The sequence below is a fragment of the Centruroides vittatus genome, unplaced genomic scaffold, assembly GCF_030686945.1.
Source record: "Centruroides vittatus isolate TY-2023 unplaced genomic scaffold, ASM3068694v2 contig_549, whole genome shotgun sequence".
Taxonomy (NCBI): domain Eukaryota; kingdom Metazoa; phylum Arthropoda; class Arachnida; order Scorpiones; family Buthidae; genus Centruroides; species Centruroides vittatus.
Window position 1 is genome coordinate 2,594,890 of NW_027122325.1, and position 20,851 is coordinate 2,615,740.

General features: G+C 31.6%; 1 protein-coding gene across 10 annotated transcripts in view; it reads right to left on the reverse strand.

The window, feature by feature from the left end:
* LOC136978689 (coiled-coil domain-containing protein AGAP005037-like) overlaps nucleotides 1-20,851 on the reverse strand; it is a 526,382-nt gene that overhangs the window by 25,114 nt on the left and 480,417 nt on the right. For 7 of the 10 annotated variants that reach the window (XM_067274447.1, XM_067274442.1, XM_067274443.1 and 4 more), the window contains 2 exons: nucleotides 13,973-14,022; nucleotides 13,425-13,464 (listed from right to left, as the gene is read on the reverse strand). The exons of 2 other annotated variants lie outside the window; for them this stretch is intronic. In XM_067274447.1, the coding sequence (XP_067130548.1) occupies nucleotides 13,425-13,464; nucleotides 13,973-14,022 (90 nt within the window). The remainder of the gene's footprint in view (nucleotides 1-13,424; nucleotides 13,465-13,972; nucleotides 14,023-20,851) is intronic. One more of the 10 variants, XM_067274450.1, reaches the window with a different exon arrangement.

Sequence of the window (20,851 nt, forward strand, 5' to 3'; positions counted from 1 at the left end):
GAGTGCCACCTTCCTGTAAGCCTAGAAGTTTGACAATGGCATTTGGAATGTCAGTGGAATCATGCTCGACATTCCAAATGCCATTGTCAAACATCTAGGCTTACGAGAAGGCAGCACTGAATGTCCGACGTACACATTTTTGCATTGAAAACTTCAGCCTTAACTATTCTCTATTCTCTCTATTCAATCTCTATTCAATTCATAAACTATCTGTATTTTAAATAGGTGAAGATGTAAGTCTTTATGCAAAATGCATCATAGACTTCTGTTTGAAGTGTTTAATGAAACTGCAAGGCATCATGCAAAGAGTCATGGATTATGTTCAACGATGGCCCTCACATTCAGGTTATTTTCTGAGGTACATACAGTTCTCACCTGGAGGTTTCTTTTTTAGTGCAAAACCAATTTCTTCAAAGATCATAATCCATCTCATAATGGCATGTCTGGATAGCACTGGATTATTTCAATGGATGTTGAACTCATTCAGCAAAATAATTACTGAGTGGCCATAATACAGTAGAGTGTCGTTTATCCGAAAGCCAATCAACCAAAACGTCGGTTAACCGAAAGCTTTCCAGTCAGACTGTGTCATGCTGAATCGAACATTTGTGAATCTAGATTAACTTCTAAAGTATAATTTTTTTTTGTTTTTATATTTTTCAATATATTTATTTTGTTTGTACAAAATAAAGAAATAATTTTTAATAATATAATAGCCATGATTATTATTATAAAAACTTTTGTTAGGCTTAAATTCGACGAAAATTCAATGCAAAGCGACACGCAACGAAGAAAAATTTCAACATGGGATACGTTAATATATTTTTTCGTATATAATCGGTTATCCGAACAACCCCAGTCCCCAATTGACTCAGATAAACGACGCTCTACTGTAGTTATTTTTATAATATGTCTCAATAGCAAATGCATGTTGCACATCTGTCCACTAGTTTATGATTAGTAAAAGCTATACTCTTGACAATACAGCATTTGTGAACAAGCTAGCACAATCCCATGAGTGAATGGAAAAATCAATTTTGAAAACATTCCATTTTTCTACCCCATCCTGTAAAATCAGCAGGGATATTTTGTTTACCTTAAAAATGATTTTCACAGTCCCATTCAATTCTCCATAAATATTCCTCTGTAACTACATTAACAAAATTAGCACATTGTCAGTATTTTTGGAATGAAAAAGATGCAAAAGACTTTTGACTCATCCTGTGTACAGTAAATACCCTGAACTTACGTGATAGGTGGGACTGAGCGATAACTGTGTAAGTCGAATTCACATAAGTCGGGGTATAATTTCGCATATAAATACATACAAATTATTTTTAATTGGGGCCGGAGACTAAAGAAAATAATAATTTAGAAAAAAATGTTAAATAAAATCTTAGATAATACATATGTATAACAAATTATATTATTATAATTATTATTATTATATTATTATATGCACATTTATTAAAATTGTAAACCGAAGTTATTTTAATGTAGAAGGCTTCATAAAAGCTAACAAATTCGTCTGACGCACATTGGGTTGTGAGACAATTCTAGGAGGACAAAAGTCAAAAAATGCATAACTGATAATGACCCTTACATATTTATGAATTAATAAACAACATTCCAGTGAGTTAATTGATATCGATAATTTTTAAAATACGCCCTGTGGAGTTTCTAAGCAACAAAAGAAAAGCATCAGTTTTATATCTCGTTGATTCATAATGTTAGTACTGTGTTCAGACTTGTTTTAAATAGTTGTTTCGCTGGCTGTTTTGAGTGTTTTTATCCAATATTAAGATGAATAGTAATCGCCAAGGTATGTATTTTAATATGCATATTTCATTAATAATAGTCAATGATGAGATTTTATATAAAACAATCGCAAACCCAAGGAATTTTTACACTTTATTTTAAATAAGTAGCACTTTAAAACTCCTGCATCTTTTTTCGTATGTCTTTGTACATTTTAATTTCATTTTTTCCGAATTTTTGAAGGTTTTATAATTATGCCTAACAGATATTTGTGTGCGGAAACACGCGGATTTTGATGTATAACCATTTTTTCTTTCACAGGGCGTTGGCCCATAGTTAGTAAGAGTGAACTTTTTGAAAAACTAAGAGAAAAAGATAAAATGATAAGTGGATCATTTGAAGTACAGTGGACCCCGATATAACGCGCATGTCGGGCGGGAAACAACACTCGTGTTATACCGAGCGATGCGATGTAATGCGGTTCACTTCTTTACTTTAGCAATAATGTCAAGCTTTTCTTTTATTCATCACGCATACAATAATTAAACACTATTCAAAATACATTCAGGAACTCAATACATACACAATTACTCAATACACAGTAACAATAAAATGCACTACTCACTAACACCGCACAGATCTGTATAAATGTGTTTGAGCTTATCATGTCGCAAACATTGCCCGTGCTATAACTGAGTGTGCAGTATAGTGAGCAGCACTATAACGAAGGTCCACTGTATGAAATATTACCGTAGACTACATTTAAAAAAGTTTAATTTATCAAAGCCTAGTCGAGTTATGGAAAATGAGTTATGTCGAATCATTTCTTCTTTTTCTGTTGGTCTAAGTCAAAGATGAAAGAGATGTAATCGAAAATATCAAACATTTTTCAACAAAAAATCATTTGTGGCTCAATAATCAGATAATTATCGAAAATGTCAATTTGCCACAAACTAGTGCAAGCTGTAAAACACCACAAAAACAAATAATGGGATGTCCCAAAAAGGATTTTTCGAAAACTGGACCGAGAACAAAAATGAGAAAAGTTCAAGAAATCAGTGATGATCGAAACTTGAATGAAATTACTTATGCTGCTGAGGTAAAGTTAAGATTATCTGGAAAAAGAGATGCAACTAACGTAATAAAAAGTATTATGAAATCTCCAAAATCAGCGACGAGATTGAAAAAGGCATTTAATCGACCATCGGTACTACACAATATGTATTCTCCTGAGGAAGCTCTGGCTTTAATTATCTCCATGAAATTAACTAAATCGTAGTATATAATGTTACAGCAAAGTGCTATAGAAAAAGGTGTTAATATTTATCCATGTTACCACAGCATTAAGAAAGCAAAGAAAGCCTGTTATCCATCAGATGCTATTATTACAGAAGATAAAAGTGATATAAAACTTCAAGCTTTAGTGGACCTAACTACAGAATGGCTTTTTTTCACTCTAACAGATGTATTAAAGAGTTTTCATGTAGAAGATAAATGCAATTTGATGAATATTACCAACGTTTACAAGTGGGGTTTGGATGGCAGTAGAGGACAGAGTTGATACAAACAAAGAGCTTCAGAAGAAAAATTCTAAGGACACTAATATAATTACGACGTCTTTGGAACATATACAAACTTTTGTGTGGTGATTTTTTATAACCGTGAACGAATCAAAAGGCAAGATATAATTAACAAGAACATTTATTAACTTACATACATCCGACTTGGATCTTACACAAAAGGCATCTGCTATCATGAACAATTGACGAAATTAAAGTATACATTTATCAGACAATGAACAAAGACTTAGTTTGTAAACAATTTACCTTTTGTATATATAACTGACAAGATTATGTTTCAAATTATAAAACTCAATCCCGAGTGGTCTTTTGATGGTCGGAATACAAAAAATGAATGGATAGCGCCTAACTAAAGCGCGGTTTACAATAACGAATATGATTAACACTAACATTTTGCTTACGACAAAAATGAGGAAAAGGTAATTGATCTGTCCACCTGTTTTGCTTATTTAGATCTTGACAAATTTATTTTTACCCACAGTAGTAGTACCAAGGACAATGGTAGGAATAATATATCGTATTTCATTGCAAAAAGAAAATCAATGGCAATTGGTAAAATTTATTGACTCAGTTTTAAAATTTGGGGAACCAAAACACTGCAATATATCCAAATCTGTGATATAACAAGGGACTACTGTACAGGCTTAACAGCTTAAATTTCCTTTGCAATATCATTTTAATGCTACTTTTGTATTATTAAGTGATATTGAAATTGTATTGACAGGTAAATAAACATAGCAGCCAGCTTGATTATCTATTGCTTTGTTGGTTTGATATAATTCTAGATTCCTTCACTTTTAACTATAAACATCACCTGGTAGTCATATTCATGCCAGCCATTGGACATGACACCACAGATTTATAAAACATTCGAATGGATAAACAAAAAAAAACTGTTCTCAATCTTACAAAATAAAAATTATGAGTCATGATTTGTGCCATAGCAAAATGAGTTATACTAGCAAATATATACTATGATTGCTTCACAAGTCACAAGGTGAGAAGGATTTTCCCATTAAAACTCAAACTTTAATAAAGCATTGCAACATTGACATAGGAACACTGACAGACTGTTATAAACCTGTACAAGTATAAGCATGAGTGAGGATGCAGGTGAGAAATTATTAGTAGAATCAAAATTAGAACATGCTGTACCAATTTCTTGTAATGAGACAGTTACCTGTGAAGTTATAACTTCATTCTCTTCTTCATAAAAGAAAAGAGAGGAGAAAGAAATCAATATAATCAAGCAACAAAAGTCACAATTATTAAAAAAAATAAAAGTTAATCTGAAACTTTTCAGATTTCAGAAATAAGGTGAACAAAAAATTTAAGTTCTTAGGTACAGAACTAAACATTGCCTATCTTTCTATAGAATGGATACAGCCTATGGAAAGATAGGCAATAAATGTAATGCTAATGGCCAATTTGCTTCTCATTGTAGAACTAAGCAACAGCAGAATGTGCATGAAATAGAATTTGGAATATATGTATATTATATATTCTATTTACTCAATTGCAAGCTGATCTTTTTTAAATTTCTTCATGATTCAAAAAATGTCTCTCGGCTTAGAATCAGTATCATTAATATGGTCATTAAAATAGGTAATGCCTTTTACCAATGTAGTCAAAAGTTTGGAAAAATATTGCCTTAAGCCACCATAGATAAGTTTTTGCAAATTTTGTATGCATGCATGGAAAAGTATTTCTAGAGAAGTCATCACTGGTGTGTTTAAAAAGTGTTCAATCTTGAATGTGCTTGACAACACAGAAGATGATGCTCTATATGAAGAGAGCAACAAAGCATCAAATGACAATGAATCTGAGTCATCTAGTGACAGCAACTGAACAGTTAAGTGGTGTAAAATTTATTTCTTATGCTTGATTAATAAATTTTCACTTCTTATTTATTTTTGTTTTCCTAAGGTCAGCTTGCAATCAGTGTCAGCTTATAATCAAATAGATATGGTAAGTATATGATTATAATTTGACAATGAGTCAACAGAACATTGCAATGGTGATGACTGGTACAAAACTGTCAGACTATTGAACAATATCAAAGTTAACATGAAGCTACATAATGATGTTCAGTGTATCATCATCGGTCATAAGTTTTCACAATGTTTCAAAACTAGGATAGTACCACCAAGAGTGTTCTTAAAGTATGTGGCTAACTTAGCCACATACTTTAAGAACAAATTAGCTGTGGCAAGAGAAACTAAAATACAATGTCAGATTGCATCTGGCAAAATTATAAAGAACTTCTGTCTCGAAAATTGTTAAAAATAATATCTCAAATACTATAGTAGAGATAAGAGACCTATCACACTGATCCTGGTAACATCAAAACGACAGAATGCAGCTTTATTATTGGTATGCATTTCAGTACACAAGATTCTCATCAGCCATATATAAAAAATATATAGATATTTGTTGTAGAACAAATTTTCAGAGAAATTGACATTAATTACAATCTACAATTGTAATTAATGTCAATTTCTCTGCTAGTGCTATTCCAAAACACTGATTGGCAACAAGTGTTAATGAAAGTACCAGTGATTGCTTTCTACGATGTTAATGCTCCAGTGACACTTTCCATTAATGTGAGTTCCATAGCAGAGAAGCCATTTGATTGCACTCTGAGAAGCCAGTGTATATGCAAGCTCTACATGTGTCACTGGTTTCACAGATTGCACAAAATTAACTACTTCTAACAAGTTTCTTCTATTTATTTGATCTATAATATTTCTAAATACAACAGCCACTCCCATTTATTTTTTAAGATTTTTTTAAAAATTAGTAAAATTTTGATATAGTATCCTCAAATATAAACATCATCCAAAACCCGATGCATAGCAAATAGATACCCTCAATTGTCATAAATAATCTGGCTATATTTTGGAAATAATAATTATGAATTACAACTAAATTCCAGTTTATTCTAAATTAATTAATTAAATATTATGATTATTAATTTTAATACGAGATGACATCTAAGCTTCCCTCTAGTGCCAAATTTAGTTGTAATTCATAATTATTATTTCCAAAATATAGCCCGATTATTTACAGTAATTGTGGGGGTCTATAGCACTCTCTTATAAAACATCAAATGAATACTAGAACAGATTTTCCCCAAAAGTATTAAATATGGTTATTCATAGATATTGAAAGGTCTTAATAGCTGTACCCATACTGTCCGTTTTTGTCTTTTTGTTCTTACATTTTTCCCTTTCTTTGTTCTTTCCACCTTCGAGAATTTTCTAATCCCCTATATTCTTCCTCATTGGAGGTGAAGGCCACTTCTTAGAATCACCAGCATAATGAATATGAGGTTACCTGAGGGAATACAAGGCAAAGAAAGGTCACTTTTGAGTTGGTGCTCAAAGAGAGAGGACAACAAAAGTTAAAATTCTCAGGCCGAAGTTAGTGTGTTAGAGTTGGCATTCAACTTGACCAGTTGTAAGTTTCAAACAAGTGACTGACAGTTTGGATACAAGTAAAAATCCTCAGGACTCAAGGAAAAAAAACAGAAGTGTTTATTGTGTGTAAGAAGGCTTGGCCTCTCATGGTAATAGAAAAATGTTCAATCCAGCAACTTCAACCTTTAAATTTCTGGTACAAACGACAAAAAATGTTCATACAATTTGGATACTTTTGCTCTGTTCTATCTGCCATCTTAGCTACTTCTTGCCCTTATTTTTAGTTTTTCTTTCTTAGTGTAGTTTAGTATTAAGGATTAGGAAATTCCTTTTTTATAATAAATTTTCTTGACTTTTGTATGGATTAGTATTAGTGTGATTTGACGTGTTGTCATCATATTCTTGTAATTGTCCCGCCATCTGTCGGGTTTTGAGTGACTGCTGCATCCATTGTTTGAACCTATATATAATTATGTCATATGATGATAAATTAATTTTATTAACATCTACAACATGTGTCTTTTTGTTGGGTGTTTGCATTAGTTGGCTAATGGGAACCTTTTCTTAAACTTCACAGCAGACTTTGTTACTTTGTATACATTAATTCTTATTGTTTGAAGTATTTCAGTTTAACATAATACTTAATTTAGTGCCAACTAAAGATATATAAATGGTAATGCTTAATCAAGGTTAGACTATATATTTTGTATAATATTTTAATTAAGGTAAAGTTATAAAACTGTCAGTTTTATGAGATAATTTCAAATAAGAATATAAAAAAGCAAGCAGAATTTCAGTTAAGACATATTTGCTCATAATGATTTTGAGATTTTTATAAGTACCAGTAAGCAATTTATTTTGTTGTTTGGCTCTTTTAACAATCAATGTTAAAAAGTCCAAAACAACAGAATAAATAACTTTTGTGGTTAGTTAATGCAGTCAGTAAAAACTTTTATTATACAAATTGAAAAACATATTTATAACAAAAAGAAATTTTTATAAACAATCAATAATTTTAAGATTTTAAAGGTGATTTAAATGAAGATGCAACCTTTTGAGGATGGATATTTTTACCAAAACTTTTAAAAATGTTTATAATTTTCAATTCTTAATGAAACTTATTAAACTTAAACAGAGGTTCTAAAAGTGATTGATATCAGTCCTAGGGATTGATAAAGCATTTCTGGTAGTTGAAAATTTCTTGGGGGTTAATGGGGTCGATTGAAAATGATTAGTCCAATGGATTATGTATATGACAATTACAGTATGCAAATTTACAATATTCTGTAGATCTTTTTAAGAAAATGGCATGTGAATTAACAAATAAATCTGATAAGCCAGTTTTCTTCTTCTTCTTATCATTAACTGTATTAGCAAAAACAGAAATGTGGGATTGATAAAAGATCATGGAATTCTTGAAGGATCAATGGTCAAAAAAGTTTGGAGACCCCTGGTCTTGAAATTTGAATTTTCATATGATATAATTTAAGTAATTTTAGTACTTTTAACAAATGTTTTTTAATTGTGCTGACACCACTAGAGGGAAGTATTGGACTATTTCACATTTGAAGGCGGACGAGAAGCCTCAAATAAAAGGTTGACTCTGCCATGGAGTTGTCTTATCCCTCATCTGCGTGAGAAAGGACATATTGTTTAAAGACACATTATGTATGCATTGCTGCAAAAAAAATATATTTTCTTTATTGTCTGTTGTATCATATTTTATAGTACTGGGTTTGTTGGTTTGATCTGTATTCAATTAACTTGTCCTTTGAAAATGAGGCAAGCACAAAGGACAGAAAAACAAAGAGCAATAAAAAGTTGTCATTTTAAACTTCAGCCACATGTCAATAAACAAAATTAAAACAAACATATTTATTGAATAGTATTTTATCTTCTTTTTTTTAAGCACTTTTATCTTTAAATTCTTTTCTTTTCAGTTAAGAAGAGTATTTTAAATAATTTGAATAAATTTATCTGCATTAAAAGACATTTAAATTATCTTTGCTAAATATATACAGTAGAATCAGCTTATTGAAATCACAAATATTGTTATCAGTTGTTTAATGTTATCAGAGTTAGCATGTCCTAAAACATAAAATTGAAAAACATTTATAAAACTTTGTTTATTGTAATCAGAATTTCAGTTGTAGTTACTATTGGCAAGTGCCAAATCTGACAGAGGGCGCTCAAGATGGATGCCGAAACAGGTAAGGAACCGACAAGAAACATTGTCTTGTAGAAGGTGAAGCCGTTTTGGATACTGGACACATCGTATTTTGTGGATTAAACTCTAACAACAACACTGAACATAGTTTTATTTATCATAATAGTTATGTTTTTATATTGGAACATGGTGTATAATGCTTAAAATATTTAAACACTTCTCATCTGTTAACATGTAACAGGTGAGAAGTGTTTTAATACTACACACGATAAGAATTATTATTTAGAAATAAAATAAAAGACTATGTAGTCATGATGAAGCGGTAATATTCTAATTCAAGTTTGAAAATCTGAAGCCGTCCACATAAAAAGAAAAAAAAATGTCTAATTGTTTTTGTAAATGGACATGCTTGTCAAAAAATTCTTTTTGTTTGCAGATCGGAAAGAAAATAGGTAAATTTTCTATCTTCATATACATATGTCGAGATAACTTTCCAGTCAAATTTTTAAAAATATTCTTAATTGAAAATATTATAAGTTAATTTACGTTTCTTGTTTTAATTTTAGTATTATGCTCGGCTATCACATATTTATGAAAACCAGACAGCCCCGCTTTGCACGTGCATTCTCCCCGTAATTGAGATGTATTAAAACAACAATATCTGAGATTGCAACACTAAAAACAACATGAACTTTCAGTGTTGTTAGAGTTTAATCCACAAAATACGGTGTGTCCAGCATCCAAAACGGCTTCACCTTCTACAAGACGTTTCCTGTCGCTGATGTAGTCTAGAATTTGACATAAATTCAATGATTTGTTTTCCATTTGTTCATTGCAGAAGTCGTCACCGACAGAAACTGAATCGGCTCAGGCATTGAATAAACACATGGTCGGTTCCTTACCTGTTTCGGCAGCCATCTTGAGTGCCCTCTGTCGGATTTGGTGCTTGCCAATTGGCTTCAGATAAATAGGCATTTTAAGCTATTTTTTCACACTACCAGTCTCAATATATGGTTGATAATAATAATAACTGATAAGAATTGTACTTCATTCTTAAAATCAATGCTTTAAATATTAAATGTTTAACATTTTTTAATTGTTATTTGTTCATACTCAAATAACCTTAAAGAAACAGAAAAAATTTAATAACTGAAATGTTTTTGGATGTTTTTAACAACCTTCTTCAAGTAGAATACGTAATGGAATGCCACAATGGTTGTTTGGATAATAATATTCTCTAATAAAAATCATTTATTTGTATTTGAGAATATTATTATCCAAACTACCATTGTGGCATTCCATTATATATTGTACTTGATGAAAGTCATTAAAAATGTCCAAAAACATTTAATTAAATTTTTGCTGTTTCTTCAAGGTTATTTGAGTGTGTTTATCATCTTTGTATGGCAACTCAGTTATTTTAGGGTTAGTTATTTGTTCACAGTATAGTAGTTTAAATTGCTGGCATACTTCAATTTTTCAATGGAATAATTAATAATAAATCCATAGAAAGGCTGACTCTTCATAAAAAAGGGAGGATGAGATCTTATAGATTTAGTGTGTGCATTTGTAATGAAGATTTACTATAATTTTTTTTCTAAAAAACAAAACATTACAATTACATAAAGCTACTATTTTTGCAGACAAAAACAGTATGCCATTAAACTTACACAATGCTGACCTGTATCTAACACAGTACACAAAATATACATACACTATCAGACAATGCTGGACTCAAAAGGAGCTACTTGGTACACACCCCAATGACCTCAGCCAGGATCACATTGACAGAACTGTGTCCAATTGCTGGCTGATTCATGGGTGTCTGTTTGGAGAGACAAAAGAGTTTGTGACTGTCATACAAGAGAAAGTCCTAAATACAAAAAAAAACTGTAGAAAATACATTTCAACAGACAACACTTATAAAAAATGCCATATCATGCAAAAAACTATACAACATATTACACTATTTGTAAGCTTTTAGCACAAATAAACTACTTACATCAACTTAATCAAATATCAAATTTAATACATAGGGAACTTGTAAACAAACACAAACTGTTACATACCTAGCAACTATTCTACAAATACACACCACAGATACACACAATTTCAGAAATTGTGTTATTGTTATTACTGTGACTGAATCATAATCACAGACAAAATAATTCTTCACATTTATTGACAAATAAAATAAAATCACATATATTATAGACACAGCTAAACCAGTCACAACATACAAAATGCACCCCCTCAAAAATTAGCAAATACTAGTACACGGAATTTTTCCATGAAATAAAGCATCTGTAGAGAATGGATGAGTTACTTATTGTGTCTGTAGGCTTTTCTTGCACAGACATCATATCACATACACTACACAAAGTCTGGAAACAAGAGACCTTCACAACAGCACATACATCATATTACAGAAAGCAGATATACTAAACACATATCACATAATTAGAGAAAGTTAAACTAAACATATATGCATATATGCATACAGGAACAGCATAACCCCAACAACAGTTTTTATGTAGCCATGCCTTAATCTTCAGAAGGATAGGATTGTCACTGATTTCAGATGTTCCTATGGGAAAGATGGTAACTGAAGAGAGATTACTTTAAAGAGGGATGGAAAACAGTTGTCAATGCAACAGATTTATGCCTTGATCTTGGTCTGGCATATCAGTTAATACCAGTATTAACCAAGTAGGATATATTCCACCAACACCATAATAACAATAAATTTTTGAGTTATATATTTTTTATCGTTTTAATGTGTCCTTTAAATGTCAGTCAATAAAATCAGAATTTCCACAAATTATAGTGTTACTAATCAAATGTTATAGCCAGATCCAACTATATCATCTGATTATAAATTGTAATTATAATCAATATAAAAATATTAATAGTCTTAGCTACTTATCCTGTTTAATGTTATCAACCAGTTATTATACACTACAGGCAAGTCCAAAACGTGGTTACAATAGTCGGATTCTAATGTGTGCATACATACAGTATGTATTCAGATATGCATGCTCTCTTTCCTTCACATGACATAAATAAGTATTAAAAATGCTTTTGTTACCTATTAAAAATGCAGCATAACCATCTATACAAGAAAAAATGAAATTTATCAAATTTTTGCATTGAGGAAAATGAGTGGCAGTATATGTATTCTAATAATAGTAACAGACTGATATGGGAGTAACAGCAACTATTTCTTTAACTGTTTCTGTGGTCAATGTTATTAATTCAGTGATTAATTAATAAAATCCATTTACTGAAAATTACAATTGTAATAGAGAAAACATTTCATAATGATTTACAAATTAACTATTGATATTAAAACTGTTATCAATTTTAAATTAATTAAAAATAGGTTAAATTTTACCTACATGCACCATCATGGCTGTGGTCATGACCATTTGTGCTCCTGTCTGACTCCTCCTGGAGGGGAGCCGCTGGCAGGCTGCCGAGTGTATAACGTCACTAGTTATTGATTCACGGTAGTCCTTGAACACACGTATCAATAACTAGTAAAGTTATATACTCGGCGGCTCCCCTCCGGGAGGAGTCAGTCAAGAGCACGAACAGTCGCAACCGTGACCATGACACTGCATATAGGTAAAATTTGACCTAAAAATAAAATGTATTCTCTAATAAACATAAATTTAATCACAGAGTGACTGCATGAAGCAAGATATATAGTCATTAATGATAATAATAATATAATAATAAAATAATTAATTAGTTTATCATCATCATCATATTCCAATGCTATTTAATTTATCAAAAATTAATGAATAAATTGTTTTATCATTATCTTGTAATAAGTTCCAATATATTTTTAAATAAAAAATAAGTTTATAAAAAATTAACAAGACAATGATGGCTCTTTTAAACTTTGCATCAAAGAAATTGAAAAAAATTATTAATAGTATATAATATATATTTGCTTAAAAATTGAAATTATTATTACATTTTAAATAAATTATGAATATTAATATATTATTTGTAGATCAACTATTGTATATAATTAGTCTTTTCAATTAAAAATAATTTAATAATACTTAAATTAATATAATAGATTAATAAATTAACTCTTTTTATTGCTTCATTTTGAAGGAATCTGTTAATATTAAAAAAGTTATAATCTCCATAAATATAATGCATGAATTTGAAAATGCATTATTAAAAATTAAAACATAAGATAATTTTATATAAAATATCAATAAAAAAAACTGATAAAAATACATTAATTAAATCTATAATACTCAATTAATTTAGTTTATACATGTTTAGTATTATGCATTATATTTAAGTGATTATTATACAATAAAAATTAATAAACATTAAAACAATATTAAAATACACGCACACGCACACACATATGTACACATTTGTACACACATTTACGCTACAAAATTATTAATGTATGTATTGTATACATTTATGCATATTGTTATAGTATAAAAAGTTGTAAACCAAATGACAGACCTTCTCTCCCCATCCTAATGTGGAGAAGCCCCTCCAAAGGCTGCAGTTAAAAAAAAGTAAAAAAAAACCCTCTGATTTGTGAATAAAAATTGTAAAATTCTGAAAAAATTTTCCAAATAATGTTAATAAAAAACTTTTGCAAAAAATATCAAAATCAAAACTTCAAGCATTTGGATTCATAATGAAAAAACAAGCTCATGCTTATGTATGGAATGGTGTCGTGCAATTACAATTTTATATTCATTGGTTATTTCACATTGTTCAAAAATACAGACAGTTATGTCATGCCCCAAATATTTTCCATACTAGCAGCTTATTACAATATTTCTTCATGCGAACAGCAAAAGCAATTTTGAAAAAATATCATGCTGGTCAGTAAAAAACATCAAGAAAAATTATGGGTGAAATTTTTTGATCATCATCATAGTTCTGTTTTACAAAGTTTACATGCAGCCTATAGCATATTTTAAAGGGGAGGAAGGACAAGCATCTGCAGCTGAAGACAAAAATACACGCTGCAAAACATCAAAAAATATGTGGATAATTACTCTATCTTCTCTCTGAAGTTGGAACTCCGCTTCCAGCCGTGTCTACTGGACTGAATTAGAGGAAAAAAACCATGTTTTGTCAGAAATCAAAAATATAAAAATTTGATAATTACATGTAAGAACTTTCTAGTAACAAGAGCATATCAAGAATAAAAATCTCATATAAAGCCAGTTTATTTTCATCAAAAATTTTTTTGAAATAATCCTAATTTTTCATTAAATATTACAATTATAATTCATCTTTAAACAAAGCAGAAGATCAAACAATAAAAAAAGGGGAAGAGCATTGCTAAATATGCAAACTAGACCAAATTTTAAAATATAAATATTACATTCTTTTACAGCCTTTGAAAAAGCAAAATATTAAATTTTTTTTATTAAAAAAATTGTACTTAAAAAAATTTTTTCTATATCATTTGATTTCAAATTTGGGGTCATTCCTTCCCCCTATGATCTTCCACTGTGTGCTTATAATTTCAAAATAATCACAAAATTCAAAACCTGAAAAAATATTTGTTCTATCATTCAACAAATATGAATATACAGGATGGTCCAAAAGAATCTTTGAAATGTAAATTCACAAAAATATTTATATATATCTATTAAATAAATGGTGCCAAATTCAAAAATAATTTTTCTGATACCATGATTCATACCTATTTTTTGAAATTTAACCATAACAATTTTAGCAGTTCAAATTATAGGGGAAAAATTGAAATCATAAAGTTGAAGGATGAAAAAAAATATATATATATATACACTTTTTGATTTAAAAATAAAATCCATTCCTAAATATTGTTGTTCATAATGTGTTAAACATCACTATAGTCTACACAGGAAAAGAGTAGACATGAGTCAGACTGAGCTGGAGGGGGTCTGTGACAGATGAAAGAGATAGGAGGAGACATGTGGGAGTTTACAAATGGATCTTATCTTTTTCAGATTTTTTTTTTTTACATTTTATAACAATTTTTGTAATATCTTTATCATAAATAATTTTGTTTTAGGTTTTTGTTTTTTTACAAATTTATTACTGTAATCCATATGTCAATTTCCATGTCTCTTTCCATCGCTTTCAACTGACATAGTACTCTTTTGTTGTATGGACTATAGTGAGTTTATAAAAAAGTTATAAATTTGTCTTAAGAGAATTCTTATATAACTGTGTATATTATTGTTTGTTTCAATTATTATTTTTCATGTAATCATTTTTTTATTGCAAATTTATTTATATTTACTGTATGCAATATGACAGAACCAATTATGATTTGAAATTTCTACTCAAATTTTTGTAATATGATTCTTTTTCTTATTCCATTTTGGAATTCCTTTGAATTGTAATCTGAACATGACTTGATAAATGAATTGAAAACACTTGTTTAACATACAATTATTCATTGTTTAATGTGTTTATTTTTGTTTGTGATAAATACTTCTAAAAAAATAAAAACAGCAAAATTAAAAGAACAAAATATAAAATTATACTAACTATTTTTATTACTAAATTATACTAATTTACTGTTAGTAAGCTTTTACTGATTAATATAGTTTTATTATCTAATTCATAGTCCACATTTTATACATAAATAGATTGTAAAGTTTTTCCCTTTTTTTTCATAAAAAATCTCAATGCAACACTACACAGTTGAAGAACCTGTTGAACCTATTAACTATGCTGTTCATTAAAGCAAATGCTTGTAAATCAAACATTGAAAAATCAAGAAGTGCTTGTATTTGCAAAACAACTCTATTTTCAATCTATGAATAAAACTATCATAAAATAATTATTTTTATCTTGTTCAGGAAGTACAATGTAATTATGGCTGGCATATATTTAAAAAATATGTAATGATAATTTATAATTGTTTTTATAAATAATATATGGCATAATTCAAGTAACAGAATACAATTTTTGTGCTTTCTGAATTATGTTAAAATGATACATAATATAAAGCTCACCATCATCCAAACATCGGGGAGAAATCATCACTTCCTTACAAACCTGTTACCGGTGTGTTTTGTGAGAATACAGTTCATCACAAACACTTTTGAACTTTTGCAAACAGCTCCGCCACCACCGGAGATACAATTTAACGGTAGGTCAAACATAACTGCATCCGATTTTTCTTGCAGGACCTCAAACAATATTTTCAAGTTAATCAACTACCTGATGCGTTATCCCGACGACCTGTTGAAAGTCCTCATCAAATCGAGGAGACGGATTTAACCGCCAAACTGTTAGCAGTAACAACCTTTGAGAAGGAACAAGATTTAATCACCGCCTAAGAAAATGATATAGAATGGAGCGGACTCTACCGATACTTGGCCACAGGGGATTTACCAGAGGACCCTACTCTTTCCTCTGAGAATAATAGGTAAGTCGGCACATTACCGACTAATAAATAAAACCCTGTATTATAGCAGAAAGCCAGATGATACAGGAAGTTTTCGTCCCGTCATTCCACGAGACTCTAAGACAAGAAGTTCTAAAGGAACTACATGATCATCCAACTGCCGGCCACTTGGGTATAAGAAAAACTACGAGAAAGGTCCAGCAACGCTGCTATTGGCCCGGAATGCGCCAAGAAATAAAAGAATATGTACTAGGATGCCATACGTGTCAAGTGACTAAGTTTAGCCAAAGAAAAACGGCCGGACTTATGCAAGTCCCTCGAATTAACTGAACCCGGGGAGAAAATTGGAGTCGACATAATGGGACCATATCCGCGGTCCAATAAAGGTAACCAGTATCTATTAGTAATGACTGATTACTTCAGTAAATGGGTAGAAATTTTCCCACTGCGAAAAATTACAGCAGAAAAGGTTGTTAATTGTATGTATAACGAATACTTTTGTAGGTATGGCATGCCTAAGACTTTGATTTCAGATAATGGACCACAATTCATTTCTCACCTCATGGCGGAAGTATGCAATCGTACTGGGATACGACATATCCTGACCACACCTTACCACCCGCAGTCTAATTTCACGAAGAGTGAATAGAACGATCGGAAGGATGATCGCTGCATACATAGAGCGAAATCATCGCGAATGGGATATTCATATATCGGAACTGGCTCTAGCGTTGAGGACGTCAATACAAGACTCAACTAAATATACACCAGCCCGATTACACCTTGGAAGAGAAATTGCACTTCCCTGGGACCGATTAACGAATTATCACAGAGTCCCACGACAGTTACCGAGAAATGGGCGGAACTGCAAAAGATTCAGAAACAAGCCCGAACTAACGTAAGAATGGCCCAACAAAAGCAACAGAGGGCGTATAATTTAAGAAGGCGACCAGATATTCTCAAGGTGGGTTCTTTAGTTGTTATAAAAACTCATCCAATCTCCTCCTCTAGTCGCAGATATAGTGCAAAATTAGCACCCAAGTGGTCCGGGCCCTACGAAGTCTCCAAAGTGATATCACCGGTCGTATACGAAGTACAAGATCCCCATACTAAGGCCAGTTTTGGACGACATCATATTGCTAACCTCAAAAGGTATAACTTATTCCCGAGGAGAAGCAAGCAACCACCCCTACCAACGACAGATAGGGGCAACGGGGGATCACCAACGAGACGTCAGTCACCCCTAGCAACGACAGATAGGGGCAACGGGGGATCGCCGACGAGGGATCCTGCCGCTATTTCACCACCTCAAGCAAGAGTCCGCACGTCCGGAATCATTCATCGACGACTTCGTCCAGTTCAATGAGTGGATTACCGTCAACTTGCCGGTATGAAAAAGAGGTCTAAAAGATAGAGAAGGAAACCAATAGGTGAATATAAAATTTTCTTTCAGGCGGTCGTTCGACCACCCATTGTAAATCCAAGGAAACCCTAGAGAGGGAAAGGAATTTTGGTTTGGGGGGATTATTAAAAAAAAAATTTTCCTGATGACATGATGGACTTAATTACTGACAATAACTAAAACTAGTAACCATTAACTCAACTGACCGTCAGTCCATATCAGAAGGAAAAGAAGCTATAACAATAGGAAAAAACGTTTGGGATTAAAGTGCTCCCTAATCACGCAGATTGAAGTAGCGTGAACAATGATCAGCAACCTTGGATCGCGTGCGAATCTATGTCAACATTCCCCAAATGTAAAGTAAATATTTAAGATAGCTTTAAGTGATCAACGAGTTGCTCTTACTTATGTAAAGGAAAACAAAATTAAACTTTGTATGGGATGATTTGGTTGTGATTCTGGCAGCAACTGTATAAGGAAGGCGCAATTGGAAGCAGAGTTGATTTCGAAGTAAAAATTAGAGAAATAAATTTCTCTTTATTTAAAGGGGAAGGGGTGTAAGGAACTGAGTCTGAGCGTTATTTTTATTTTATTATTATTTTTCCGTTTTATTATCTTTTGTTTGGGGCTTATGTTTATTTAGGACAAAGGTTCCCCACCACTCTCTTGTTAGTAACGAAAAAAAAAAGAAGATAAAACAACTCGCGGAGAAATAAGCGCCGTAGGAAAAATCTCACGCACTTGCGCTGCCCGGCGGAAGTAACAGTCCACAGAAAAAAAATGGAAGGGGGAGTCCCCACATTCACTAGTAAAGAAATACTTGATAAACCGTCTTAAACATCCCAGAAAATTATGATAAATATTTTGTAAACGGTTTATAAGCTTTGTCGGAAACTTAAAGCTGCCAGAAAAGAAAGTTAATGTTAGCAACTAAGTATGTAAATAAGGGGAGTAACCCAGCTCAAGTGTGACGTCACCTCACAGTATAAAACCCGTACGTTAACCGAAGAAGGAGAGGTGAATTCCAAATCGAGGCGACTTTGAGAGCGAGGTGAATTCGAAAGCGAAGTATTTTCTGATAGAAGTCCAGATTGATAATTGGACGATCCAAGGTGTTAAAGAGGAGTTCGATTGACGATTTGACGATATCGAAAGGAATGAGGAAATAGTTTCTTCGTATAGTGAGGTGACGGATAGACGTTTAATTAGTAAGAGATTTTGTTCATAGTTTCTAAGTATTTGATTTGTCGAATTTCAAAGGGGAATTACTATTAAGTTAAGCTAAGTAGCTGAGTTTATTGTCGGGTTGACTTGTTGATTTTCGTTAATAAATTTTGTTTGGATTATTGACATTTGTACGTAGTACATTCTAGTTGCTAATTAAATATATTTGAACTTTTGATCTGACTTGATATTTATCGTTATTATTACTAATTTTTCGGTGCACGCTTAAAAGCCCAGGCCTGGCAAACTAATCTCGAATCCGCGTAAAGTACCCGTTAGGTTAATGGAAGTTTTACCGACCACATTTAGTGTCGGTTCCTAAGATACTAAAAATAGTACTTTACAGAGCTAGCCACAAGAGTGGAAGAAATAACAAAGGCCATAGGAGAAGCAATTCAGCAGACCCTACCAGGAAAAAATTGACAAGAAATGGATCACAGAAGACATCCTAAAGCTTGTCCAAGAGAAAAGAGCTCTTAAACTTAGAAGAGACATTTCTGAAAAGTTGGAAAAACAGTATAACATAAAATGCAATGAAGTGAAAAAAGCAGTTAGGATGGATAAAGTGAAATGGCTAGAGGATTAGTATAGAAACATAAATTCTCCATAATATTTTTTCTAAGACCAGAGAAGTATATAAGATGATCAAAAATGTCAACCAGAAATGGAAACCAAAGCAAATGGCAATCAAAGATGAGAAATGAGAGGTTTAGTGGACAGGGTGGAAGTCTTACAGAGATGGACAAGTTATTGCTCTGAACTATACAAGGAAACGTTAGATACAGATGTATTAGAAAATCTAGATGAATTAAAGAAGCTATCACCACCAAGTGTTGAAAATGAAAATGATATTATGAGGAAAGAAGTTGAAAGGGTAGTGAAACAGTTAAAAACCAACAAGAGTCTCGGACATGACAAAATCATAGGAGAAATGAGTAAGCATGGAGGAGAAAGCTTAATTGATGAGAAACACCAAGTATACAATGAGGTATGGAAAGATACCTAAAGAATAGACAAAATCAGTATTGGTGACAATGCATAAGAAAGGCAGCATGTTAGAGTGCATAAATTATAGAACAATTGCCCTAACTAGCCACACAGGAAAAATTCAGATGATGATCTTAAAAGAGAGAGTAAGTAGTTTGATGGAAGAACACTTAGCTGATAAACAGACAGGTTTCAAGAAAGACAGAAATACAACACAGCAGATACTAACATTATGGCTATTAGTTGAAAAAAGAAGAAAAAAGCAGAAAAACATCTATTCCTGCTTTGTGGACTTTCAGAAAGCATTTGACATCATTGACCAAAAAGCCATCTTGGTAGTGCTAAAATCTTATGGAGTGGATCATAAACTAATAAATCTGTTAAGTTATATTAATGATAATGCAGAAGCAGAAGTGAGATTGTGTCGGGAGCTAGGGAACTGGTTCAAACCAAAAAGAGGAACCAGACAGGAAGATCCTATGTCCCCAACTGTCTTCATAAGTCTCTTAGAAAGTGTTACGGATAAGATGACACAAGAGATGCAGGGAACATCAGTTCATGGTGTAAAATTTAATAACCTGAGATTTACAGATGACATAGTTATCATTGAAGAAAGTGATAAACAACTAAAGAAGACATTATATCTGCTTAATGAAAGAGGAAAAAGATATGGAGTGACTATCAATAATGAAAAAAGTAAGACAATATTTGGTGATAACAACGTGACAAGAAACATCCTAGTAGATGGGAAAGAAATTGAAAACGTAGAAAGCTTTATATAATTAGGAAGCAAACTAGCCTATAATCTGGATTGCAAAAAAGAAATAGTGATTAGAAAATGTTATTAAATTTTATAGGAAACTATAATAAAGGATAAATACATTTTGCAAAATATCAGAAAAAACTGAAAAA